The sequence below is a fragment of the Sapajus apella genome, unplaced genomic scaffold (genome assembly GCF_009761245.1).
Source record: "Sapajus apella isolate SASKATOON/1434 unplaced genomic scaffold, GSC_monkey_1.0 scaffold38, whole genome shotgun sequence".
In the NCBI taxonomy this organism is placed as follows: domain Eukaryota; kingdom Metazoa; phylum Chordata; class Mammalia; order Primates; family Cebidae; genus Sapajus; species Sapajus apella.
In genome coordinates this window covers 17,109,174-17,136,244 of record NW_022436978.1, presented here as the reverse complement: position 1 = coordinate 17,136,244, position 27,071 = coordinate 17,109,174, and the positions used below count along the sequence as shown (strand labels likewise).

Genomic DNA, 27,071 nt, shown 5'->3' with positions numbered 1-27,071 from the left:
AAATTGCTGAGATTACAGGCGTGAGCCACCACGCCTGGCCAGCCTCACACTTTTGTAATTTGACTTATGTGCTACCGAATGAAGGACAAATTTACCTCCTGCAACCCCTCTCCCTCTTGGGAGGCTGCTATTTGAGGGATTTGATCATCTTAACATCTACTTCTGGGATGTCCTTGTAGAAACTGGATTCAAGAAGGCTTGACCCTCAGGCTCCCGAGTAGGTAGGGCTACAGGCGTGTACCACCACAAATGACTTTTTTTTTTTTTTTTTAATTAGAAATGGTCTTTATCACTCAGTCGGAAGTGCAGTGGCACAGTCATAGCTCACTGAAGCCTCAAACTCCTATACTCAAGTGATCCTCCTGACTCAGCCTCCCAAGTAGTAACTAGGACTATAGGCATGAGCCACCACGCCTGGCCTATTTTTATTTCTGTAGAGGTGGGGGGTCTTGCTGTGTTGCCCAGGCTGGTCTTGATCTGACCTCAAGGAATCCTTCTGCCTGAGCCTCCCAAAATGTTGGGATCACAGGCATGAGCCAGTGTGCCTGGCCAGTGTTTTTCTTTATTTTTTTGAGAGTCTCACTTTGTCACCCAGGCTGGAGTGCAGTGGCATGATCTCGGTTCACTGCAGCTTCTGCCTCCTGGGTTCTAGTAATTCTCCTGCCTCAGTCTCCAGAGTAGCTGGGATTATAGGCGCACACCACCATGCCTTGCTAATTTTTGTATTTTTAGTAGAGACAGGGTTTCACCATGTTGGCCAGGGTGGTCTTGATCTCCTGACCTCATGATCTGCCTGCCTCGGCCTCCTGAAGTGCTGGGATGACAGGCGTGAGCCACCACTCCTGGCCCAGTTGTTTTATTACTAAACTTTTTTTGGAGATAAAGCTTCACTTTGTGGCCCATGCTGGAGTGCAGTGGCATGACCATAGCTCACTGTAGCCTTGAACTTCTATAGGCTGAAGTGATCCTCCCACCTCAGCCTCTCAGGTAGCTGGGATTACAGGCACGAGACATCAGCAATTTTGGATTGAGTCATCTTGGCAGTTTGTATAAGGCTGAAACAGGACTAAGGAGTTGGTGGACCTGTTGAACCCCTTTATTGTGACTGCCATAATCTTCAAGTTAGCATGTGTGATGAGCCTCTGTTATTATATAATATGGATATAGTAGTTGCCTTACCTGATTTCCAGTGGTAGTAATGTTAAATTAAAAAGTGATTTGTACACTAAAAAGGATAATTCTCTCCCAAATTGTGATTTTGGTGATTGTGCTTTAGAATAAGACAGTTTCGGCTGGGCGCGGTGGCTCACGCCTGTAATCCCAGCACTTTGGGAGGCTGAGGTGGGTGGATCACAAGGTCAAGAGATCAAGACCAAGCCGGGCGCGGTGGCTCAAGCCTGTAATCCCAGCACTTTGGGAGGCCGAGGCGGGTGGATCACGAGGTCAAGAGATCGAGACCATCCTGGTCAACGTGGTGAAAACCTGTCTCTACTAAAAATACAAAAAATTAGCTGGGCATGGTGGTGCGTGCCTGTAATCCCAACTACTCAGGAGGCTGAGGCAGGAGAATTGCCTGAACCCAGGAGGCGGAGGTTGCGGTGAGCCGAGATCGCGCCATTGCACTCCAGCCTGGGTAACAAGAGCGAAAACTCCGTCTCAAAAAAAAAAAAAAAAAAAAAAGAGATCAAGACCATCCTGGCCAACATGGTAAAACTCCTTCTCTACTAAAAAATACAAGTTAGCTAGGGGTGGTGGCACATGCCTGTAGTCCCAGCTACTCGGGAGGCTGAGGCAGGAGAATCGCTTGAACCTGGGAGGCGGAGGTTGCAGTGAGCTGGGATCATGCTACTGCACTCCAGTGTGGCAACAGAGCGAGACTGTCTCAAAAAGTTTCATAGTGGCGTTTAACTTTTCACATGTACTTACTTACTTTAGTACTTCATTTAGCAGTGGACAACCGTGGAGCCTTACTCTACATCAGACATTAGTCTAATTTATGGGGATGCAAATACAGAAAAAAAAAATCCTATGGTCAAAAAGTTGAATGCAGTGATGAAAACAATTGTGATCGATACTGTACCAGAGTGTGAACAATGTACCCTGGGATCAGTGAGACAGAGCCTGAGTGCGTGGGACAGTCAGGGGAGACTTCCTTGAGGAAGCTTATACTTAGAGGAAGGTAAGTTTGTACAAAGGAAAAAGAGGGCAGAATATAGCTAAGGGAGTAGCAATGGCAAGGAGGAGGAAAAGCTCTTTTCAGAAACTTAACCAATAATTTGGTTTGGCTAAGTGTATAGGGGCCAGGGAAGTGTGGTAGGAGATACAGCTAGAAATTCAGGCTTAGACCAGGTTTACAAGAGCTTTGTTATACTAAGAATTTGACAGTATCTCTCAATGGGGCCCATTGAGAGCAGAAAAGTGACATGATCAGCTACCTGGGTGAGAAAGCTCACCCCAAAGGACTGACGGGAGAGCAGGCAAGGGAAATGAATGCTTGGACTAGGGCAGTTGAAGTGGGGACATGGGGAAGGGTAGAAGAGTGATTTTTTAAAAGATAATAGGACTTGATTTTGATCCAAATACCAATAGGACCTGGTGTCTTATTAGACATAGTGTGGATGAAGAAGGAATGTAGGATGAATCCTAGATTTTCAGATTGGGCTCTATCCATTATGTAAGCAACAATACGTTTGGGGGACTCCACTGAGTAGGGAAAGATGACAAATTCTGGCCAGGTAATAAGTATCAGAGTTTGGATGAAAACCCAAGCTATCTGACCTGTGAGTTTGGCTCTAGGATGATGGTCCCTCTGGCCTCCAAGATCTTTTGGCTGTCAGTTTTAGGATTACTTCTCTTCTGTCCTTATTCTTCCCATCCTTATGCTTTTGCCCCTCTGTGGAAGTGTCTGATCTTTTTTATTATTTATTTGAAACAGTCTCACTCTGTCACCCAAGTTGGAGTGCAGTCACGATCTCGGCTCACAGCAGCCTCCACACCCCAGGTTCAAGCGATTCTCCTGCCTCAGTCTCTCCACTAACTGAGATTACACGTGCGTGCCACCATACCTGGCTGATTTTTGTATTTATAGTAGAGATGGGGTTTCACTGTGTTGGCCAGGATGGTCTTGAATTCCTGAGCTCAGGTGATCTACCTGCTTCGGCCTCCCAAAGCTGGAATTATAGGTGTGAGTCACCGTGCCTAGCGTTATTTTTTACTTTTATTATTTTTATTATTTTATTTTTTGTTTGAGACAGAGTCTCGCTCTGTCACCAGGCTGGAGTGCAGTGGCGCAATCTCAGCTCACTGCAACCTCCGCCACCCAGGTTCAAGTGACTCTGCCTCAGCCTCCTGAGTAGCTGGGCCACAGACATGAGCCACCATACCTGGCTAATTTTTTGTATATTTAGTAAAGACAGGGTTTCACCCTGTTGGTCAGACTGGTCTCAAACTCCCGACCTCAGGTGATCCGCCTGCCTTGGCCTCCCAAAGCGCTTGGATTACAGGTGTTAGCCACTGCATAAAAATTTTCATATTTTTAGTAGAGATGTGGTTTCACCATCTTGGCCAGGATGGTCTTGAACTCCTGAACTCATGAATCACTGCCTGGGCTGCCCAAAGTGTTAGGATTACAGGCATAAACCACCATACCTGGTCATTTTTTATTTTTATTTATTTATTTATTTATTTATTTTTTTTATTTTATTATTTTTTTTTTTTGAGACGGAGTTTTCGCTCTTGTTACCCAGGCTGGAGTGCAATGGCGCGATCTCAGCTCACCGCAACCTCCGTCTCCTGGGTTCAGGCAATTCTCCTGCCTCAGCCTCCTGGGTAGCTGGGATTACAGGCACGCGCCACCATGCCCAGCCAATTTTTTTTGTATTTTTAGTAGAGACGGGGTTTCACCATATTGACCAGGATGGTCTCGATCTCTTGACCTCGTGATCCACCCGCCTCGGCCTCCCAAAGTGCTGGGATTACAGGCTTGAGCCACCGCGCCCGGCCTATTTATTTATTTTTATTTTAAAGACGGAGTCTCGCTTTGTCACCAGGCTGGAGTGCAGTGGCGCAATCTCAGCTCACTGCAACCTCTGCCTCCCGGATTCAAGCAATTCTCCTGCCTCAGCCCCCACAGTAGCTGGGACTGCAGGGGCCCACCGCCTGGGTAATTTTTGGTATTTTAGTAGAGATGAGGTTTCACCATGGTGCCCAGGCTGGTCTTGAACTTCTGAGCTCTGGCAATCTACCCCCGTCTGCCTCCCAAAGTGTAGGATTGTAGGCACGAGCCACCACGCCTGGCCTTGTTTATGTTTTTCGAGATGGGGTCTTGCTCTGCCTCCCAGGCTGAAGAGCAGTGGCGTCATCGCAGCTCACTGCAACCTCCGCCTCTCAGATTCAAGCGATTCTCTCCTGCTTCAGCTTCCCAAGTAGCTGGGACTGCAGGCTGAGCCACCACACCCAGCTAATTTTTGTGTTTTTAGTAAAAATGGGGTTTCCTTTGCCATGTTGGCCAAGCTAGTCTCAAACACCTGGCCTCAGGTGATCCCCCGGCCTCGTCCTTACAAAGTGTTGGAATTACAGGCGTGAGTCACCGCACCCGGCCATTTTTTATTTTTATTTTTGAGACAGAGTTTCACTCTTGTTGCCCAGGCTGGAGTGCAATGGCACGGTCTTGGCTCCCTGCAACCTCCGCCTCCGGGATTCAACTGATTCTCCTGCCTCGGCCTCCCGAGTAGCTGCGATTACAGGCGCCCACCACCATACCCGGCTAATTTTTGTATTTTCAGTAGAGACGGGGATTCACCATGTTGGCCAGGTTGGTCTTGAACTCCTTACCTCAGGTGATTCGCCGGCTTCGGCCTCCCAAAGTGCTGGGATTACAGGCGTGAGTGCCACGCCCACCTATGATCTTTTTAAACTACAAATCTCATCCTATTTGCCTACTTATAATGTTTCTATCCTTTTAATTTCTTTTGTTATAGGCTTTTCAATGACCTACATTCTTTTCAAAGCCTGCATAATCCGTATTCTATCACCATTTACTTAGCCAGGACCGAGTCTTTAATTTCAGTATTCTCAGACCCCAACCAGCACTTCGCCTCTTACTTAGTATGCACTCAATAAATGATTCCTTAAAGTATGAATGAACTAAAGAACCGCGGAACAGAGGGAGGCGCAGAGGGGAGTCGGTCTGGGAGTTTCAAAGTTCGGGAGGGGACACGGGGGCGGGCAGTGGCTGTCATGTGACGGGGCGGGGCAAATCCCATGTGCTCCGCGGCGCAGGGCGCCGGGCGCGACTCCGCCCTCTGCGCCGGTCACGTGGGGGCGCCGGCTGCGCCTGCGGAGAAGCGGTGGCCGCCGAGCGGGATCTGTGCGGGGAGCCGGAAATGGTTGTGGACTACGTCTGTGCGGCTGCGTGGGGCTCGGCCGCGCGGACTGAAGGAGACTGAAGGTAAAGCCGCCATGTCCGGGCCCGACCCGGCCCCCCCACCCCCTCCCCCCCCGCATCCGCCGCCATCCGGGCCGGGACCGGCCACCGTGCGCCGCCGCCCCGGCGCCCTCGCCCCGCGGCCCGAGCCCGGGCCCCGGCCCGCCAGGGCCCCGATCCCCGGCCCACGTGTGCCTAGCCTGGCCCGGCTTGGCTGCTGGGTGGGGGTGGGGAGCGCAGGGCCCGACTGTGCGGGCCCCGCGGACTGGGAGGGCGCCGGGTTCGTCGCCGCGAAATGCCACCTCGGCCTGACCCGAGGAGGCCCGGCGGCCTACGGGCGCAGGCACCGCGGCTCCCGGCCCGCCGCCCCCTCCCCCCTTCGCGGCCGGGCCGCCGGGAAGTGACACGTTGTTCTTTGGCACTGGCCCGCGCTGCGCAGGGACGGCGCAGGGGAGGGAGGCGGTGGCGGCGGGCAGGGAGGAGCCCCCGGCCCCGCCCGCCCTCCAGGCCGACCCTCACTTGCCTGAAGCCGGCTCCTCCACCGCCGCCGCCCGGCTGGCCTTTTAGGGCCTGACTCCCGCCCTTCCTGGCCTACACTCCTGGGCGGCGGCAGGCCTCGCTTCTGGCCCAGTGCGGGTTACCCGGCCGCAGGCGTACCTTGTGTGCCCCTGGGCCAGGCCTGAACCCGGTGTCCCCGGGTGGGGGGTGGGGACACCACGGCCGAAGCAGCTAGCTCCATTCGTGATCTGGGAGCCTGCTGCCAGCGAGACCTGGAATTTCCGGTCTGGTTGGTCTTGGGCCCCGCGGAGCCAGGTTGATACCCCTCACCTCCCAACCCCAGGCTCTCGGATGCCCAGAACCTGTAGGCCGCACCGTGGACTTATTCTTAACCGAGGGGGTGAGTGAGGGGACTGTTTGTTTCAGTAGGCCAGTGGTGGTCGGAAGTGATGCGGGTGTGACAGCATGTTGGTGGGGACAGGCTATATCCTTTCTGCTTCTTCACCCTCTTGGCATCTCTGGGGCTCCGTATGGGACCCAGCCCTTGCATCAGCCCTTCCACTGCCCCATTTGCCTTAAGCTGGGGTCCCTTCCTCTTCCTGAGCACCACTCTTTCCCAACAGGTGCTGGGGGGACCCTGATGTGGCACCAAATGAAATGAACAAAGCTCCACAGTCCACAGGCCCCCCACCCGCCCCGTCCCCCGGACTCCCACAGGTAATTAGGGAGGCATTAGCAGGGGTGGGGGTGGGGTGGGGAGGCCAGGCAGTCGGGCAGGAACAGGTTCCAGCCTCTGGATTTTCCTACCCCCATCTGTGTCAGGGCAAAGTGCAGCCGCCTGCTGCCAAACTGAGACAGGGCCTCTGGGCTGCCCCCGGGGGCTGTCACGGGGAGGGGGTGTGTGGATTGTTGAGGCTCTAGCCGCAGATCTCCCATTATTTCACCAGCTTGGGTTTCTGCCCCACCTGGGCTGCCCTTCTTGCTGAACTCTGGTCTCCCCCCTTCAGCCAGCGTTTCCCCCGGGGCAGACAGCGCCGGTGGTGTTCAGTACGCCACAAGCGACACAAATGAACACGCCTTCTCAGCCCCGCCAGGTGAGGGGCTGTGGGGAGGGGAGTAGGGGGCCTGGGTGGGAGCACTGGAAGGCTTTGGCCAGTTTAGGCCTAGGATGGACCCTGGAGGCGCGTACCTGGCCCTCGTTCTCTGTGTTCTTTCATGCGGCTCTGTGCCTTGCCCTGTTGATTACTTACGGTGGCTGGCCCCTTGGATAGTATGTGGTCAATGAGGGTGGCATTACTGGGATCCTGGTGCCTCTGAGAATTGGGGGCAGTGCTTTGGGCCCTGCTGCCAGCCCTCGCTCTCCTGTTTTCACCCCTTTTGCGGGAGGTTGCCATTGCTCTATTCCTCTCTCTGCTTTCTCTTTGGACCGTGGTGAGGTAAACACTCCAGCTGGTCCTTGCCTTTCTCTGTTCCCCAACTTCTTCCTTACTAAGTGGGAAGATTCTTGTCCTGTCCCGTTGCCTTTATTCCCTCCCTCACTGCCATCACCTGGGGGATAATTCTCTTCTTTCCTGTCCCCATGTGCTCTCAGGGAGGATTCAGGTCTCTGCAGGTAATACCCCTTGCCTAACCCTGGACCGTCTCCTGGTCTCATCCTTACCCTCCACCCTAGTCAGGGGCTAGACCAGGGAATGGGGGTCTTTCAGGGTGGTGACTTGTTTGGTGTCCAGGTTCTCTCGGTTGGAGGCTGAGTGATGCATGTTAGGGGCTACATCTTGAAGATGGGGAGGCTGTTGCATGTAATGGGTAGCTCCTCGTTGCCTTACGGGGAGCAGTGCATGCTGGGGGTATGTTGCCCGAAACATGCCTTACTCAGGCGTGATGCATCTGGGTGCTAGGAAGCCTCTGCGGAGGGCTAGTTTGGTAGAGGCGACACGAGTACGTGTGGCAGTGAGAGTCAGTCTATGCAGAATGCAAAGTGTACATCTGAATTTGGAGGGCGTGTGTGCGTTCAAGAAGCCGCTTAGCCATTTAGTCAAATGGTCTTGGAAGGATTTGTCTCCACGTTCTGAAGCCCACAGTACTTCTCTCCAGGCCACAGAGACACTGTGGAGTGGCTATTTTCTGTCCGTTTCCTTCTCTTTACAATGCCAACTGCTTTCCTCCCTCCTGACAGCACTTCTACCCTAGCCGGGCCCAGCCCCCGAGCAGTGCAGCCTCCCGAGTGCAGAGTGCAGCCCCTGCCCGCCCTGGCCCAGCTGCCCATGTCTACCCTGCTGGATCCCAAGTAATGATGATCCCTTCCCAGATCTCCTACCCAGCCTCCCAGGGGGCCTACTACATCCCTGGACAGGTGAGGCTGGAGGCTTGGAGGCTGGAAGCCACAGACCCTCACACCCTCACTTCCCTCACCCTGACCGTCCAGTTCCATCCCTTTTCCAGATGTGGGACTTCCTTCTGCCCAAAGTTGTCTTGGCTTGTCTTGACCTGTGTTCTTTTTTGGAGTCTGATGTGGTACTCATAGCTCCCTCCATTCCTTCTCTCCCCTCCCTGACCAGGGGCGTTCCACGTATGTTGTCCCGACACAGCAGTACCCTGTGCAGCCGGGAGCCCCAGGCTTCTATCCAGGTGCAAGCCCGACAGAATTTGGGACCTACGGTAAGCAGGGGAGGGAGTAAGAGGTGAGAACCAGTCCAAGGGAGCATCTAACCTCATCTACTGGGTTCTAAAGCAGAAGCCCTTCCTAGGCTTGGCTTTTGGTCTAAAAATGATAAGGTTAATAGGTGGTAGGGATTGGTGCTTAATATTTAACTGGTGTTGATTGTGGGGAGAAAATTTGATTCTGTTGCCGAGAGAGAGTGTTCCCCACAGGGAATGCAGGACCAGGCGCCAGCCTCTGGGCTGTTAGTGGGCTCTTCCTGTGACACTGCTTCTGTGGGTGACAGCCCATGTAACGCAGATTTGGGGAGTTTTTGTAGCTATCTTGTATTTACATTCTAGGAAAGGATTAGTCTCTTCTTTATGGCAGTGGCTTCCAAGTTTTTTGATCATCTATCAGGAAAAATTTTGAGTGAATCTCTCATAGTTGTATGTTTTTGTTTATATGTATGCAAAATGTAAACAAATAAAGCACTCTGCTGCTTGTCAAAGTGGAACTGAGGGATGAAATTGAAGAATGCAGTCTGGCTGGGCGAGGGGTCTTGTCTGTAATCCTAGCACTTTGGGCGGCCGGAGGGTTGCTTGAGGCCAGGAGTTCGAGATCAGTCTGGGAAACAGTGACACCCTGTCTCTATTTTAAAATTTAAGGCGGGGGCTGGGTGTGGTGGCTCAAGCCTGTAATCCCAGCACTTTGGGAGGCGGGCGGATCATCTGAGGTCAGGAGTTTGAGACCAGCCTGGCCAACATTGTGAAACCCCGTCTCTACTAAATTTTAAGATTTTTTTTTTTTTTTTTTTTTTTTTTTGAGACAGCCTTGCTCTGTCACTCAGGCTGGAGTGTAGTGACACAGGTGTGCACCACCCCACCCAGCTAATTTTTGTTTTTAGTAGAGCTGGGGTTTCACCATGTTGTCCAGGCTGGTCTTGAACTCCTGGCTTCAAGTGATCTGCCTGCCTCAGCCTCCTAAAGTGCTAGGATTACAGGTGTGAGCCACCATGCCCAGCCCCTGTCTCTACTAAATAGAAAAATTAGCTGGGCGTGGTGGTGCACTCCTTTAATCCCAGTTATTCAGGAGGCTGAGACGAGAATCGCTTGAACCCAGGAGGTGGAGGTTGCAGTGAGCCAAGACTGTGCCACTGTATTCCAGCCTTAAAAATTTTTTTGGGCCGGGCGCAGTGGCTCACGCCTATAATCCCAGCACTTTGGGAGGCCAAGGCGGGTGGATCACGAGGTCAAGAGATTGAGACCATCCTGGTCAACATGGTGAAACCCTGTCTCTACTAAAACTATAAAAAATTAGCTGGGTATGGTGGTGCGTGCCTGTAATCCCAGCTACTCAGGAGGCTGAAGCAGGACAATTGCCTGAACCCAGGAGGCAGAGGTTGCGGTGAGCCGAGATCGCGCCATTGCACTCCAGCCTGGGTAACGAGCGAAACTGTCTCAAAAAAAAAAATTTTTTTTTGGCTGGGCGAGGTGGCTCTCGCCTATAATCCCAGCACTTTGGGAGGCCGAGGGGGTGGATTGCCTGAGCTCAGGATTTCGAGGCCAGCTTGGGCAACATGGTGAAACCCCATCGCTACTAAAATGCAAAAAATTAGCCGGATGTGGTGGTGTGCACCTGTAGTCCCTGCTACTCGGGAGGCTGAGGCAGGAGAATTGCAAGAATATGGGAAGTGGAGGTTGCAGTGAGCTGAGATCATGCCTCTGGTCTCCAACCTGGGCGACAGAGTGAGACTCTGTCTCAAAAAAAAAATTTTTTTTAGGGGAAAAAAAGATACACCCCACTTTAGAGATAATTTAAGGAATTAATTTTTCTTCATCCTGACCCTAGTTCATAATGTTACCTTGTTTCTTTGCCCCTTTGTAAAGGGCTGGAGACTGGAACTAGACTGAAGCTGAATGGAACAGGGTTGGCACACCTCTTTGATTCCCAGCCACAGACCTGGCTCTGTTTCAGGTTCAGAGTGTGTGTACAACACACCAGAGTACCTCGTATGGTAGAAGGACAGACATAAATCCTCCTGGTCGCTGGCGTGTGGTGGGAAAGAGTGCCTGCCTGCAAGGGGGGTGTGTGTGTATGTATGTGTGTCAGTGTTAGGAATTCTTGTAAATGCAGCTCAGACTGGTTCCCCAGCTTTGACAGACACCTAATTTCCTGGGGGAGGAGGGCAGGGCAGGGCCAGGGGCCGGCTGTGGGTGATGAGAGGTTCTGGGGTTGGAGGTGTTCAAGCAGGCATTAGTGTATGCTTGGGCCCTGACGCTGCCTCCATTTTTCTCTGTTCCCCCTCCCCCAAGCTGGCGCCTATTATCCAGCCCAAGGGGTGCAGCAGTTTCCCACTGGTGTGGCCCCCGCCCCAGTTTTGATGAACCAGCCACCCCAGATTGCTCCCAAGAGGGAGCGGAAGACGGTGAGTAGCAGCAAGGGGCTCTGGGACATCTGGGAAGGGGAAAATCAAGGTCAGGTGCTACTGGGACATTTGCACAGTGACTTGAGGAGGAAGGACCTGGGAGTGGGCTGAGAATGGGGTCTGGAGTGCTCGGGTTCTTTGTGAGATTCTAAGATTTCACCGTAGAAGCAGGTCATGGGAAAACTGAAGTCGCTAGTGAGGAAGCTCCTGCGAGACCTGGGTGCTGGGGGTTGGAAGAACTATGCTTGGTTTTGGGTTTCTGGTGGCTTGCGTTGGAAATGGTTTGTTTTCTGTGGCCCCAGCCCCCACCCACCCTAGTCATGGAAGCTCTCAAGGCCTCCGCCTCTGCTCAGTCCTCAAGCCCTGGGCGTGGTGCCCAGAATAGGGTGCCAGAGCTGGGGAAGCCGCTGAGTCACCCTGGCTCCACCTACTGGATCTGGGCCCTGCCCCCAGAGATCAGGCACACTAGCCACAAGTGAGCCGATTGGGTGCTAGGTGGGGGTCCTGGGCCCCAGGGCATGCAGCCTCTGACTTGGGGACTGCCAGTGGGGTAGGGATGAGGGAGGGAGGGGCATTGTGATGTACAGGGCTGCTCTGTGAGGTCAAGGGTCTCTGAAGGGTGGGAGCCAGGGCAGGGACTACAAGAGCAGCCAGATGGGCTGAAAGTGGAACTCACGGGCTTTCTGGCACCCACCCACCTGCTTCCCAGTGGGGGGTGGGGAGTTGGCCCAGAGTCTTAAGAGTGGGGCAGGGTGGAGAGGTGGGCTCCTCCTGCTTCCCACTCACACCATAGCTTTCTTTCCCCAGATCCGAATTCGAGATCCAAACCAAGGAGGAAAGGATATCACGGACGAGATCATGTCTGGGGCCCGCACTGCCTCCACACCCACTCCTCCCCAGGTACTGTCTGCTTTCTGAGTGGTACCCTGGCTGGGATGTCTGTTCTGCCCTGGACTCCCAAGTCGCTTGATCTTTTCTTTCAACTAAGGGATTGATTTCCCTGCTTTCCTGGATTTCTAGGCAGAGCTAAAGTAGAAATGGCTCTGGTAAAGAAGGGTTGTGGGACTCTTCAGTGCAAACTTGGTAACCCTTTGTGTCCTGCAGACGGGAGGCGGTCTGGAGCCTCAAGCTAATGGGGAGACGCCCCAGGTTGCTGTCATTGTCCGGCCAGGTAAGTAAGAGGGTGGGACGGAGCTTTTATGGGGAAAAGGAATGTTGACAGTTTAAATGCTGGGGTGGTTGAGTGTCTTGAACTGGGTACCAGAGAAGAATGACTTTGATTTCAGGTCGTGGGATTTTGAGGGTGAATTGGGTTTTGGATGAAAATGGAAGTATAGCTTAGGTGGGAGAAGATGATGAGGGGGTGTTAAGTTGGGAATGCCTTGGCTGGGAGGTTGGGAACAGCCGCAGTGAAGGACTTGCCTGTAGTCACTCATTCTTCTTTCCCGTGGTGCAGATGACCGGTCACAGGGAGCAATCATTGCTGACCGGCCAGGGCTGCCTGGCCCAGAGCACAGCCCTTCAGAATCCCAGCCTTCATCACCTTCTCCGACCCCGTCGCCATCCCCAATCTTGGAACCGGGGTCTGAGCCTAATCTCGCAGTCCTCTCTCTTCCTGGGGACACTGTGACAACGGGGATGATACAAATGTCTGTAGAGGAATCAGCCCCCGTCTCCTGTGAAACTGGGGAGCCATACTGCCTCTCTCCAGAACCCACTCCTCTCGCCGAACCCATACTGGAAGTAGAAGTGACGCTTAGCAAACCGGTTCCAGAATCCGAGTTCTCTTCCAGTCCTCTCCAGGCTCCCAACCCTCTGGCATCTCACACAGTGGAAAGTCATGAGCCTAATGGCATGGTCCCATCTGAAGATCTGGAACCAGAGGTGGAGTCAAGCCCAGAGCTTGCCCCTCCCCCAGCTTGCCCCTCCGAATCCCCTGTGCCCATCGCTCCAACTGCCCAACCTGAGGAGCTGCTCAACGGAGCCCCCTCGCCACCAGCTGTGGACTTAAGCCCAGTCAGTGAGCCAGAGGAGCAGGCCAAGGAAGTCACAGCATCAGTGGCGCCGCCCACCATCCCCTCTGCCACTCCTGCTATGGCTCCTTCAGCTACTTCCCCAGCTCCGGAGGAGGAAATGGAGGAAGAGGAAGAAGAGGAGGAAGAAGGAGAAGCAGGAGAAGCTGAGAGTGAGAAAGGAGGAGAGGAACTGCTCCCCCAAGAGAGTGCCCCTGTCCCAGCCAACTTGTCCCAGAATTTGGAGGCAGCAGCAGCCACCCAAGGTAAGGTGTGGTTGGTCGGGAGAGGTAGGCCGGCTAGGGGACATGGTTCCTTGCCCTCCTTGATGACCTCCCATTTTTGCTGTGCGTTTGGGTTGTAGGAGGCCTGCAGTGGAATCTAAGAATTGGGTTCAGGACCTTCACACCTAAAGAGGGTGATGGAAGGGGGTGTTGTGCTTTGGCTGCTTTTTATTTCCCAGGGATTAAGGATGCTCCTTAAAATCTTGGCACAGACCCGTGCTTTTATTTATTTTTTTAAATTAGTGGCAGTATCTGTGCCAAAGAGGAGACGAAAAATTAAGGAGCTAAATAAGAAGGAGGCTGTGGGAGACCTTCTGGATGCCTTCAAGGAGGTAAGGGAGCAGAAAGCGGGAGGGAAGAGCACTGAGTTGAGGTGTGGAACAGTGGTCATTCCGCAGCCTAAACTGGATGTTCTGCTCTAGGCGAACCCGGCAGTACCAGAGGTGGAAAATCAGCCTCCCGCAGGCAGCAATCCAGGCCCGGAGTCTGAGGGCAGCAGTGTGCCCCCACGTCCCGAGGAAGCAGAAGAGACCTGGGACTCAAAGGAAGACAAAATTCATAATGCTGAGAACATCCAGCCTGGGGAACAGAAGTACGAATATAAATCAGGTATGCTGGAAAGGCTTGAGAATGGTGAGTTTTCTTACTAGGGCCAGAGGCGACAGTATGATGCTTCATTCTGTTTTCTTTGCAGATCAGTGGAAGCCTCTAAACCTGGAGGAGAAAAAACGTTACGACCGTGAGTTCCTGCTTGGTTTTCAGTTCATCTTCGCCAGTATGCAGAAGCCAGAGGGTCTGCCCCATATCAGTGATGTGGTGCTGGACAAGGTTGGTGGCTTGAGTCGGGGAGGGTAAGTTTGCACTGGATGGACTGGGGAGGAGCCTGCTTCTGAGACCTTTTTCTGTCCTCTTGCAGGCCAATAAAACACCACTGCGGCCACTGGATCCTGCTAGACTACAAGGCATAAACTGTGGTCCAGACTTCACTCCATCCTTTGCCAACCTTGGCCGGCCAGCCCTTAGCACCCGTGGGCCCCCAAGGGGTGGGCCAGGTGGGGAGCTGCCCCGAGGGCCGGTGAGTGGGGCTGGGTAAAGGGGCAGGTGGGCAAGGAGTGGGGGTGGATGACTCCCTTGTTGTGTTCAGTGCTGGGGGAGAGGTTGGCCCTGGAGGTGTGTAGTATTGGTGTCACATGTTGCACTGACTAGTTCCATGTCCCTCTTGACTTCATCCCTTGCTTAGCAGGCTGGCCTGGGACCCCGGCGCTCTCAGCAGGGCGCCCGAAAGGAACCTCGCAAGATCATTGCCACGGTGTTAATGACTGAAGATATAAAATTAAACAAAGCAGAGAAAGCCTGGAAACCCAGCAGTAAGCGGACAGCGGCTGATAAGGATCGAGGGGAAGAGGATGCTGATGGCAGCAAAACCCAGGTACCGGCGAGGCCTGCTCTCCGTGTCTCTCTCTTTCTTCTCCAGGTCTGCCATCTGTGTCCTCTTTGCTTCTCTTTATCACCAGCGTCTGTCATGCCTAAGTCCCTGCCACCCTCTGCGGTCCCTCCCAACGGCCTGTGCTGAGGCCCTCACTGGAACTCGTGTCTCTTCTCCCTCCAGGACCTATTCCGCAGGGTGCGCTCCATCCTGAATAAGCTGACACCCCAGATGTTCCAGCAGCTGATGAAGCAAGTGACACAGCTGGCCATCGACACCGAGGAACGCCTCAAAGGGGTCATTGACCTCATTTTTGAGAAGGCCATTTCTGAGCCCAACTTCTCTGTGGCCTATGCCAACATGTGCCGCTGCCTCATGGCGGTTAGTGTCTGCTGGGTTCGAAATCTCATGGTCTAGTTGCTCATTTCTCTTCCCTTGAGTCCAGCTTCTTGGTTCCCTCCAACTTGGGCCTCCTGCAGCTGGAAGGAGGCAGAGCTGGGGCCAGAGACCTTCCAGGGCCAGGTAGTTAAAGACTATTGGAGGGCCTTCCCTGCCCTGGATTCGTCTGAGTGTGACATTTTCTCTCACCTGCAGCTGAAAGTGCCCACTACAGAAAAGCCAACAGTGACTGTGAACTTCCGAAAGCTGTTGTTGAATCGATGTCAGAAGGAGTTTGAGAAAGACAAAGATGATGATGAGGTTTTTGAGAAGAAGCAAAAAGAGATGGATGAAGCCGCTACGGTGAGGAAACCCACACCGGTTCTGCCCACTCACCTTCCCTCACGCAGACGCTGCCCAGCTGCGGAGTTTGGAATGGAGATGGTGGTGTCTTGGGAGTTGCTCTGTCAGGACCTTTTTTTTCTTCGTTTTTGAGACAGAGTCATGCTCTGTCACCCACGCTGGAGTTCAGTGGTGTGATCTTGGCTCACCATAGCGTCCACCTTCCAGGTTCAAGTGATTCTTCTCCCTCAGCCTCCCAAGTAGCTGGGATTACAGGCGCACACCACCACGCCTGGCTAATTTTTTTGATTTTAGCGGAGACGGGGTTTCACCATGTTGGCCAGGCTTGTCTCAAGTGATCCACCTGCCTTGGCCTCCCAAAGTGATGAGATTACAGGCATGAGCCACTATGCCCAGCCAGCTGCCTCAGGGCTGAGTGCTTATTGCTGGGTTTGGATATCCAGATAGTAGAAAAGGGTTTTAGCCCAGTGGCTGGCTCTCTTCTTGACATAATCCCTGTCCCATGAATGGCAGGCAGAGGAACGAGGACGCCTGAAGGAAGAGCTGGAAGAGGCTCGGGACATAGCCCGGCGGCGCTCTTTAGGGAATATCAAGTTTATTGGAGAGTTGTTCAAGCTGAAGATGTTAACAGAGGCCATAATGCATGACTGTGTGGTCAAACTGCTTAAGAACCACGACGAAGAGTCCCTCGAGTGCCTTTGCCGTCTGCTCACCACTATTGGCAAAGACCTGGACTTTGAAAAAGCCAAGGTATGGGTCCTTGCATCTCGTGGGGATGGGCTGAAATGTGTGGGGCTCACGGAGCCGTAGTGATGGGGCTGGGGGCCTGAGAAGGGGCGGGGCCTGCAGTTACAGGTGAGACAAGAAGTTTGTGGCCTGATGCCTTTGCTCCTCCCTAGCCCCGAATGGATCAGTATTTCAACCAGATGGAGAAAATCATTAAAGAAAAGAAGACGTCGTCCCGCATCCGCTTTATGCTGCAGGACGTGCTGGATCTGCGAGGGGTATGTGTCCCCCGCCAGTCTTCCACCTCCGACTTCTGACACTGCCTTGACTGGCCTTCCCCGACATCATCGTGACTGGCTCTCTGTCTCCACAGAGCAATTGGGTGCCGCGCCGAGGGGATCAGGGTCCCAAGACCATTGACCAGATCCACAAGGAGGCTGAGATGGAAGAGCACCGGGAGCACATCAAAGTGCAGCAGCTCATGGCCAAGGGCAGTGACAAGCGTCGGGGTGGCCCCCCAGGCCCGCCCATCAGTGAGTTCCAGGCTGGGATTGGGAAGGGAACAGTGAAGGGACTGGGAGGTTATACTTTCCTCTGATGACTTCCTGTTAGTGCCACGTGTCTGGGCCACTGAGACCCCATGATGGAACTGAGGATCTGAGGAAGGGAGGCTGGGGGTGGCCCCAGGGGAAGGGGCTGCTAGGATTTCCTCGTTATTCCAGTATGCCCCTCTTTATGTGTCAGGCCGTGGACTTCCACTCGTGGATGATGGTGGCTGGAACACAGTTCCCATCAGCAAAGGCAGCCGCCCCATTGACACCTCACGACTCACCAAGATCACCAAGGTACGGTGTGTGTGGGAGGGGGTGATTCAGCTCAGGTTTAGATCTTAGTCCCCTCACTTTTCTAAGGTTGACAAAGTGACAGCTGAATGTTTCCTTTTAGACTAACTGGTTGGATAGCTGGCGACAGGACTGCCAGCTGTAGAGGGAGGGTGGATTTCCCATTAGTCTGGGCCAGTGTTTGGCAAACACACACACACACACACCAGATCCAACCCATTCATATATCCCAGGACCCAGTTGTGGTTTTTATATTTGAAAGTGAAAAATCAAAAAGTGAATGGTAATTTATGTTGTGGAAATTAAGTAAAATTTAAAATGTCCGTGTCCATGAAGTTTTATTGGAATATAGTCACAACTATTTCTTTGTCATCTACTGCTGGTTTCGTGCTACTGTGGCAGAATTGAGTTGTTGCAGTAGAGATTGGCCATTTATCGAAAGAGCTTTTCTGACCCCTGCCCTGGGCCATTCACTCCCTGTTGGGCTGCATATGGTGGTGCTGGCTAAGGGATGCGGCCCGGTTAGACCTCTCTCTCTACTCCCCTTTTCTCCTTCAGCCTGGCTCTATCGATTCTAACAACCAGCTCTTTGCACCTGGAGGGCGACTGAGCTGGGGCAAGGGCAGCAGCGGAGGCTCTGGAGCCAAGCCCTCGGACGCAGGTATGAGGCAGTGTCAGGAGCTGGGTGGTCGTCCGTCAGAGCTCCCTTGAGGACAGAGCCTTTCCTGTAAGGGAGGCCTTCAGTACAAGGTGGTTAGGCAATGCAGGCAATAGAGGAGGCTTGTATTGTTCCAGGGATTGAATTGCTTTACTTTTGGGACTAGGACCAAGTTTCCTAAACTGGTAAATAGTGGATAAAATGCAGGAAGGGAGGAAAAGATTTTAATATGGGTTTTCTGCATCCCCAGCATCAGAGGCTGCTCGCCCAGCTACTAGTACCTTGAATCGCTTCTCAGCCCTTCAACAAGCAGTACCCACAGAAAGCACAGATAATAGGCGTGTCGTGCAGAGGTGAGGTTTCCTCGATGTCTTCGTTTTTCACATTGGGTGTCCCGTCATTAGGTTCTGGTTGTTGCCGTAGGATGGAAATTCTTCATGCCTGTCCTGCTTAGAGCCCTTGGGTTCGATTGGGGCACATTCATTATGCCAAGAAGAAGGCCCAGCAGTTGCTCAGCATGTTGCATAACTATATGAATGCCTGGGCAGTGCAAGGGAGTGAAAATGTGCTTGTCTTCCAGGAGTAGCTTGAGCCGGGAACGAGGCGAGAAAGCTGGGGACCGGGGAGACCGCCTAGATCGGAGTGAACGGGGAGGGGACCGGGGGGACCGGCTTGATCGTGCGCGGACACCTGCTACCAAGCGGAGCTTCAGCAAGGAGGTGGAGGAGCGGAGTAGAGAACGGCCCTCCCAGCCTGAGGGGCTGCGCAAGGCAGCCAGCCTCACAGAGGATCGGGACCGCGGGCGGGATGCCGGTGAGAGTCTGGGAGGGGAATGGAAGGGAAAGGAGGCTGTCTCGGGACCAGCTTTTTGAGAGCTCTGAATCTTGTTTGCTGGGAAGACTGAAAAGTCTCTCTAATCTGTATTCTCCTCCCACAGTGAAGCGAGAAGCTACCCTACCCCCAGTGAACCCCCCGAAGGCAGCACTCTCTGAGGAGGAGTTAGAGAAGAAATCTAAGGCCATCATAGAGGAATACCTCCATCTCAATGACATGAAGGTAGGCAGTGGGAGTGGTCTGATTGAGGAGTGGGCAGGGAGGGATCATGCTGGCAGGCATGGGGTGCAGGGTCTGGGCCAGACAGTGACTGCTCTCTTCCTGCTGTGCCCTGCACCCCCAGGAGGCAGTACAGTGTGTGCAGGAGCTGGCCTCACCCTCGCTGCTCTTCATCTTTGTACGGCATGGTGTTGAGTCTACGCTGGAGCGCAGTGCCATTGCTCGTGAGCATATGGGGCAGCTGCTGCACCAGCTGCTCTGTGCTGGACACCTGTCTACTGCTCAGTACTACCAAGGGTATGATCAACTTCTCCGGGCCTCCCACTTTTATAGACCCACAATTTTCGACCTCCTTTTAGGGACCCTTGAAACCTTGCATAAGGGCATAAGTTCCTTGGCCAGGTGTGGTGGCTTATGCCTGGAATCCCAGCACTTTGGAAGGCCAGGGTGGGTGGATCACTTGAGGTCAGGAGTTTGAGACCAGCCTGGCCAACATGGTGAAATCGCGTCTCTACTAAAAATACCAAAAATTAGTCAGGCGTGGTGGCAAGCGCCTGTAGTCCCAGCTACTTGGGAGGCTGAGGTTGCAGTGAGTGAGATTGTGCCATTGCACCCCAGCCTGGGTGACGAGCAAAACTCTGTCTCCAAAAAAAAAAAAAAAAAGTACAGGTTCCTTGACCATCCTGGTCAACATAACTTTGGGGGGGTTAAGTGGGGCGAAAACCATCTAAGGACACAAAGGTGGCCTTAGCTTGAGATAACTGTCTCCATGTATAGAAAATGTTCCTGGGGTCTCCATAGTTGATCGCTTAGCCATGCCATGTTGCCGCAGAAGGAGAGTGGGGACCTGGCCTAGAATACCCTGACTGAATTCCCTTTGCAGGCTGTATGAAATCCTGGAATTGGCTGAGGACATGGAAATTGACATCCCCCACGTGTGGCTCTACCTAGCGGAACTGGTAACACCCATTCTGCAGGAAGGTGGGGTGCCCATGGGGGAGCTGTTGAGGTAAGCCCCCTGGGTGGAATTCAGGGCAGGTAAAGATCAGAGGAAAGATGGTGGGGAAGTGTGCTGGGTCGGACACCCTGGTCTGGAGGGAGATGAGTAGTGGCGAGAGAACTGTGGAGGCTGTCAACATTGGGCTTTTCTTGTAGGGAGATTACAAAGCCTCTGAGACCGCTGGGCAAAGCTGCTTCCCTGTTGCTGGAGATCCTGGGCCTCCTATGCAAAAGCATGGTGAGTGAGGGCCAGGAGTCCAGAGATGCCTTCTGCGGTGTGGTTTTGGCTGTTTGCTGTGGCCCTGAAGCGTCATGGTCCATTGGTGGAGTGGAGTGATGGTGATGGGGGAGGAAGTACGGAGGTGGGCTGTCTCCGCACACCAGTGCCTGTCGTGAGTTCTGGCCAAGACTGGAGGAGAATGGCTGAGACCCTAGGCCCATGATGGATGCATTCATTTCTTCATTCATTCAACTAGGGTTTCTTTGATCATTTCTCATATACCAAGCACTAGGGATACCACAGCGAATACACCACAAGAAACAAGTTGGTAGAGAAAAAGGAAGAAACGACAGCATGATAAAAACAACAGTGTGAAGCAAAGTGTGAAATGAAATAGCTGAACTAGAGTGGAGTATCTTAAATACCGTGAGGTTGCAAAGGAGTATTTGACAATATTCATGACGGGAGGCTTTCCTCAAAGGGTGTTGAAGCAGCTATGTGAGAGTTAACTGGTAACTAGCGAGTGTAAAGGCAAAACGATGGGGCAAGGCAGGCTGAGGGTAGTACTTGGTGGTGGGAAGTTGTGAGTGCGTGCAGTTTCAAGGGCTCAGCCGTGGGAACCTGGAGTAATCACACTTGAGATTTAAAGGAATCGTTATGTCAACATCACTTAATTCTTTTAGATGTGTACCAGGACAAGTTGTTTTTTTTTTTTTAAACAACAAATAAGCATATTGAACTATTTGTGTATTTCATTGACTCCAATGTGCCGTAGATTATAAGTCATCCTTTATGCACTGTTAAGAAAGAAAAGACTGGGCCAGGTGCCATAATCCCAGCACTTTGGGAGGCCACGGCAGGTGGATCACCTGAGGTCAGGAGTTCAAGACCAGCCTGGGCAACATGGTGAAACCCCGTCTCTACTGAAAATACAAGACTAGCCAGGCATGGCGGTGTGGGCCTGTGATCCCAGCTACTCGGGATTGCGCCATTGCACTCCAGTCTGGGCAACAGAGTGAGCCTCTGTCTCAAAGAAAAGACTTGCAGTCATATTTTTAAAAATGCAGGCCAGCGCAGTGGCTCACACCTGTAATCTCAACACTTTGGGAGGCTGAGGCTGAGGAGGATGGATCACCTGAAGTCAGGAGTTTGAGACCAGCCTGGCCAAGATGGTGAAACCCTGTCTACTAAAAATGCAAAAAAATTAGCTGTGGCATGGTGGTGTGTGCCTGTAGTCCCAGCTACTTGGGAGGCTGAGACAGGAGAATCACTTGAACTCTGTGAGGGGGAGGTTGCAGGACCCAAGATCGGGCCACTGCACTCCATCCTGTGTGACAGAGCAAGACTCCATCTCAAAAAAAAAAAAACAGAAAAGGTATATATTAGCTATAAGACAACTTTTAGTTAAAATGTGAAAAAACTAGCATGTTTAAAATCTGAACTGCAGTGATCTTGGTAAGGGCCAGTGCCATCATTCTATCTGTTATAAAGAAAAGAGTGACGTCTTCATAGTCCCTTGCCCCTTACAGAAGACACGCTCAGACTGCTGGATTTATGAGGGTTTTCTATCATGTTGGGGGTGGGGCGTATTTGTGTCTTAGATTTTCTGGATTTGGGAAACAAGCATACTTGTTAGAAGTTGTCCCTTCCTAGAAGCCCTTAGGTCATTTTTCCTATCCTAGTGTCATCACTGGGGTGGACAAGTTCTCATTTGTTTTATTTATTTATTTTTTTTATTTTTTGAGATAGAGTCTCACTCTGTTGCCCAGGCTGGAGTGCAGTGGCACGATCTCGGCTCACTGCAATCTCTGCCTCTCGGGTTCAAGTGATTATCCTGCCAAAGCCTTCCGAGTAGCTGGGACTACAGGTATCCACCACCACGGCCAGCTAATTTTTGTATTTTTAGTAGAGACAGGGTTTCAACCATGTTGGCCAGGCTGGTCTCCCAACTTCTGACCTCAAGGCGGGTGATCCACCTGCCTTGGCCTCCCAGAATGCTGGGATCACAGGCGTGAGCCACCATGCCCGGCCAACAAGTTCTTATTATTTGGGTGGTTGTGTGACTGATGCCTGCCCTGCACTAGACTGTAGGAATGGAAGGGAACTGCAGGAACGCCTGTTAGTACTTTGATAGTCTCCTTAAGGCTTGGCAGGCACCCAGTAGGCTTTCAGTAAATATTTGTTGGATTAATGTGGTAGGGCTGTTGGCTCCTTGGAGAGAGAGTGCGTTGCTAAGTTGGGTTGGTCTTGTGTTTCCCAGGGTCCTAAAAAGGTGGGGATGCTGTGGCGAGAAGCTGGGCTTAGCTGGAAGGAATTTCTACCTGAAGGCCAGGACATTGGTGCATTCGTCGCTGAACAGGTTTGGGGCTGCCGTTGGGTTAATTCTAGCCTCTGAGGCTGGCCAGGCTTTCTTGTCTGACACTGGCAACCTTAACGTCTTACTTGTGGGTCTTTTCCATCGCAGAAGGTGGAGTATACCCTGGGCGAGGAGTCAGAATCCCCTGGCCAGAGGGCACTCCCCTTTGAGGAGCTGAGCAGACAGCTAGAGAAGCTGCTGAAGGAGGGCAGCAGTAACCAGCGGGTGTTGGACTGGATAGAGGTAGGTTTCTCCTGGATGTCGATAAAGGAGACAAAGTGCTTAGGGCGGGGCAGGGGCAGCAGGGATGAAGACGAAGGGCGCAATTCAGAACTGGGAGTTCATTTGTTTCTCTCATACAGGCCAACCTGAGTGAGCAGCAGATAGCATCCAACACGCTAGTTCGAGCCCTCATGACGGCTGTCTGCTATTCTGCAATTATTTGTAAGAGGAACCAGGGAGATGGGGGGCAAGGGTGGACCTGACAGGTGGAGGGAGGTGGGTGTCAGTCTTGGCCTCCTCTTCCAAACAGGGTAAGGGTACACAACCCCACTCATTCCTGTCTTCTTCCTGTAGTTGAGACTCCCCTCCGAGTGGACGTTGCAGTGCTGAAAGCGCGAGCGAAACTGCTGCAGAAATACCTGTGTGATGAGCAGAAGGAGCTGCAGGCACTCTACGCCCTCCAGGCCCTTGTAGTGACCTTAGAACAGCCTCCCAGTAAGAGCCAGGCCACGGGGATAGGGGTGGGCTAGAGGGACTGTCAGATAGGAGGGCATAATCATGGACCCTTCATGGAAGGGTCTCAACCCAAGAACGGTAGGAGTCATCGCGGAGTAAGGTGCCCTCAGGGTTTCATTCCTCCCGCCTGCGTTTGTGGTGGTGTCTCCAAGGGGAAGGAGTTAGACACAGCCTTGAAGGGTCATTGACTGCCTGTTTTGTGCCTAGCCATGTGTTTGATGCCAGCAGTGGAGAGGTGATAAATGACAGCATCCTCCCGGTACTGTGCCCCTCCTGCCTGGCACAGGGCTGAAGTGCTTTGCTTACCTTGCCTCATGTAGTCCTCACAGATGTTTAGGTGGATTAGTGTTTTCCACACTAGGAGGCCAAGGTCTAGGTGACCGTGACTCAGGCTGTGTGTCCAGCACATAGGTGTGCGTCAGGGTACTGGCATGCTCACAGAGGAAGCCGAGCAGCTTCCTGTGCCGGCATGGAGGTGGCACTGACGTGAGCACTGAGCCTGGAAGACGTGTGCTCTCGGAGGGAGGACACCTGGCCTGAGGGGTCGTGAGTGGGAATTTGCTCCATGACAAATGGGAGGGGAGGGGGAGAACGCCTGAAACGAAGGCACTGTGTGTGTGCTTTCTACCTAAGGTAGGAAGAACTTGACACAGGGGAAAAGAGCTGTTGAAGAGAGGCTAGTGTGGGAGAGCATAGCCGCCAGTCACGAGTGAGGCAAGGTAGGGCTGAAGAGGGATGCGGGCCTGACCGTCCAGGGCTGGCATAAGCCTTGGCCAGAGTTCGGGCTTTAGCCTAAGGGCAAGATTTTCTTTTCTTTTTCTTTCTTTTGTTTTTTTGAGATGGAGTCTTGCTCTGTCACCCAGGCTGTAGTGCAGTGGCGTAATCTTGGCTCACTGTAACCTCCACCTCTCGGGCACAAGCAATTCTCCTGCCTTAGCCTCCCAAACAGCTGGGACTACAGGAGCCTGCTACTATGCCTGGCTAATTTTTACATTTTTAGTAGGGATGGCATTTCACCACATTGGCCAGGCTGATCTCAAACTCCTGACCTCGTGATCCATCCACCTTGGCCTCCCGAAGTGCTGGGACTACAGACATGAGCCTCTGTGCTTGTCTGCCCTTGAGGGATTTTAAGCAAGGCATAAAGGAATTGGACTTTAGTTTTTAGATCATCCTGGCCATAGAGGGAAGATGGTTGGAATGGGGTGGGGAATGTAGCACTGGTCAGCACCAGAGGCTCAGCCTTGCTGGTGACAGTGGAGAAGAGAGGGCAGATAGGAGACACTCAGGAAATGGAGTTGGCAGCTTTTAGTTACACTGGCCTGGGTAGGGGCCATGGGAGGTTAGAAGTCGTGGATGACTCCCAGGATGGTGTTAAGTCAGGGTGGGTTTAAAGAACATAGTGTGGTGTCATTTGCTGGGGTAGGGAACGCTGAATCAAGTTGAGTTGTGGTCCCTGAGTAGGGGAATCGAGATGTCAGCTAGACAGATGGAGCATCTGTCCTTTTGGAAAAGAAGAGGTCAGGGCAGGAGGCAGCTTTGTGAGTTGCCGGCACAGAGGCACAGGGTAACTTGTGGGAGTCAGAGGAGGATGCGGGCTTGCCTGAGGGGGAGGGACAAGGGCCTGAGGTACAGCCCTGAGGAGGTGGAGCGGACACACCGGTAGGGATCAAAGGAGGACAGGCCCCTATGAATCAAGGACAGAAATCCGAGGAGAGGGATGTGGCTGATGATGCTAGATGATGCTGTGAGTGTCGGCAGGAGCAGGCCTGGAAATGAAGGGTTTCCGGAATATCAAATCATAGAGGCCACCCAGGCAAAATCAGTACTTAATGGGGCAGGGGACAGATTCTGGACTGGAAAGGACTGAGACAGGAAGAAGGGAAAACATCAAATGTAGACAAAATCTTCTATTAGCTGTAAGATAATGGTTGAAAACAGGGCTTTTTTTTTTTAGGTGGGAGAAACTTGGGCTTGAAAATACAGGGCAGAGTGCATAATCAATTGGATGGGGTCGCTGGGTGGGTATGCATGGGAGTTGGAGTGTAAGGATGGGGTAAGTGAAGGGTCTGCTCTGCTGTGGCCCATTGCTGTGGGGTGGGGGTAGCGGGCGGCTGTGCCCATAGGCAGAGTTTGTGCCTGAGCCTGGCCATGCCCTGCAGAACATTCTAGCTTGCAGCATCTCAGAGATGGCTTATCCTGGATTTTCACTTCACTTTCTCGGCCTCCCTTTGCTTTTAGAAGTGGAGGGTTTGGTCTGGAAAGACTGACAGTGCCACGTGGGCGCTGGGTAGGTTGTGTTTCAAGGGTTGTAGGACACGTGCTGGGAAGGCCAGCCAGCAGCTAGCGGTTGGGGCGAAGGAGGGTCCGAACAGGTGATGCTTGAGTTGAGTCCTGAAGGAAGGTGACAAGAGGAAGGAAGCTTCTGGCAAAGGATAGCATCCACAAAAGTCTCAAGGCCAGTGAGAGGGTGTGTATGTTCAGGAGATGTGTGGGGAAGGAAGGGAAATTGAGATCAGGAGTTGTCAAGATGTTTGGGGACAGTGAATGATTTTCACGTTACATGTAGGATAATAAAGGAGTTTACATATGATACATACAGGATTTTAGCAGTTTCCTAAATTTAGGAGTACCAATTCTGAGTATAGTTTTCTCCATTAAATACATCATGGGGGCCGGGCGCGGTGGCTCACACCTGTAATCCCAGTACTTTGGGAGGCTGAGGTGGGCGGATCACCTGAGGTCAGGAGTTTGAGACCAGCCTGGCCAACATGGAGAAACCCCCGTCTCTACTGAAAATGCAAAAATAGCCGAGTGTGGTGGTGCATACCTATAATCTCCAGCTGAGGCAGGAGAATCGCTTCAACCCGAAGGAGGAAGGAGGTTGGGGTGATCGTGCCATTGTACTCCAGCCAGAGCAACATGAGTGAAACTCTGTCTCCAAAAAAAAAAAAAAAAAATCACGGGCAGAGAAGTTTCAAGCCGCCAAGGTGAGGCTAAGCTAGCTTGTAAGGTTTTTCCGATGGCCAGGTGACTCACTGCTGTGCAGCAGTCTCAGATTATGAGATTAGCATCCTGTCCAGCTGAGGCCTAGTCACTCTGGAATGGTCAGGCACATGTCAGGATGGTGTGTCAGGGCCTTGTGTGAACGGTGGAGCCTGGGAGGGGTCCCTGGGGGTGGGTTGGGGTGGCAGTGGCCAGTCACTTCTAACTGCTGTCCTGCCTGCCTGCAGACCTGCTGCGGATGTTCTTTGACGCACTGTATGACGAAGACGTGGTGAAGGAGGATGCCTTCTACAGTTGGGAGAGTAGCAAGGACCCCGCTGAGCAGCAGGGCAAGGGTGTGGCCCTGAAATCTGTCACGGCCTTCTTCAAGTGGCTCCGTGAGGCAGAGGAGGAGTCTGACCACAACTGAGGGCTGATGGGGCTGGGGACTTGGAGCCCCACGGACACACAGATGGCCCAGCTAGCCGCCTGGACTGCAGGGGGGCGGCAGCAGCGGCGGTGGCAGTGGTGCCTGTAGTGTGATGTGTCTGAACTAATAAAGTGGCTGAAGAGGCAGGATGGCTTGGGGCTGCCTGGGGCCCCCCTCCAGGATGCTGCCAGGTGTCCCTCTCCTTCCCCTGGGGCACAGAGATATATTATATATAAAGTCTTGAAATTTGGTGTGTCTTGGGGGGGGGGGCACCAACGCCTGCCCCTGGGGTCCTTTTTTTTATTTTCTGAAAATCACTCTCGGGACTGCCGTCCTCGCTGCTGGGGGCATATGCCCCAGCCCCTGCACCACCCCTGCTGCTGCCTGGGCAGGGGGAAGGGGGGGGCACGGTGCCTGTAATTATTAAACATGAATTCAATTAAGCTCACTGCCTCTGCTTTATGGCCTGCTCCCTCTAGAGAAGGTGGGTATAGGTGGGGGGATCCTGCTTCCCAGAGCTGGCACTGGAGCGCTATTCCCTGTAACCTGGCACCCCTCCTGCCTCTTCCCCTGTCCATGATTGCAGGGGTCTGAGATTTCTCAGAAGGCTGG

General features: G+C 52.8%; 1 protein-coding gene and 1 non-coding gene across 13 annotated transcripts; both read left to right on the top strand.

The window, feature by feature from the left end:
- The first annotated feature begins 5,276 nt into the window (after positions 1–5,276).
- EIF4G1 (eukaryotic translation initiation factor 4 gamma 1) lies at positions 5,277–26,902 on the top strand. 12 transcript variants are annotated; one of them, XM_032298391.1, is made up of 34 exons: positions 5,302–5,449; positions 6,267–6,323; positions 6,547–6,640; positions 6,931–7,017; positions 7,515–7,535; positions 8,100–8,276; positions 8,482–8,581; positions 10,877–10,989; positions 11,797–11,889; positions 12,094–12,160; positions 12,446–13,267; positions 13,529–13,617; positions 13,708–13,894; positions 13,980–14,113; positions 14,202–14,360; positions 14,526–14,714; positions 14,895–15,092; positions 15,306–15,452; positions 15,966–16,202; positions 16,352–16,456; positions 16,552–16,711; positions 16,923–17,023; positions 17,579–17,681; positions 17,929–18,031; positions 18,259–18,491; positions 18,616–18,734; positions 18,856–19,028; positions 19,615–19,740; positions 19,887–19,968; positions 22,211–22,309; positions 22,415–22,549; positions 22,669–22,750; positions 22,883–23,023; positions 26,278–26,902. In XM_032298391.1, exons 3-34 carry the CDS (start codon positions 6,581–6,583, stop codon positions 26,457–26,459), a joined length of 4,824 nt encoding a protein of 1,607 aa, XP_032154282.1. In that variant the 5' UTR covers positions 5,302–5,449; positions 6,267–6,323; positions 6,547–6,580; the 3' UTR covers positions 26,460–26,902. The 12 variants fall into 12 exon arrangements, with proteins under 12 accessions (XP_032154284.1, XP_032154287.1, XP_032154282.1 ...); XM_032298395.1 differs by having other exon boundaries at positions 6,871–7,017; positions 26,278–26,605; XM_032298392.1 differs by having other exon boundaries at positions 5,381–5,449; positions 14,529–14,714.
- Positions 16,768–16,843, top strand: LOC116565084. Its single transcript, XR_004275244.1, has one exon. It is a non-coding gene; the product is annotated as a small nucleolar RNA SNORD66 (small nucleolar RNA).
- Positions 26,903–27,071: the final 169 nt, after the last annotated feature.

Bases quoted from the DNA above. Each gene is read 5' to 3' on its own strand.
- EIF4G1 (XM_032298391.1), top strand. From the start codon at position 6,581: ATGAACAAAGCTCCACAGTCCACAGGCCCCCCACCCGCCCCGTCCCCC. The intron at 6,641-6,930 runs GTAATTAGGGAG...TCCCCCCTTCAG, and splicing joins CGTCCCCCGGACTCCCACAG to CCAGCGTTTCCCCCGGGGCA. The intron at 13,618-13,707 runs GTAAGGGAGCAG...GTTCTGCTCTAG, and splicing joins TTCTGGATGCCTTCAAGGAG to GCGAACCCGGCAGTACCAGA.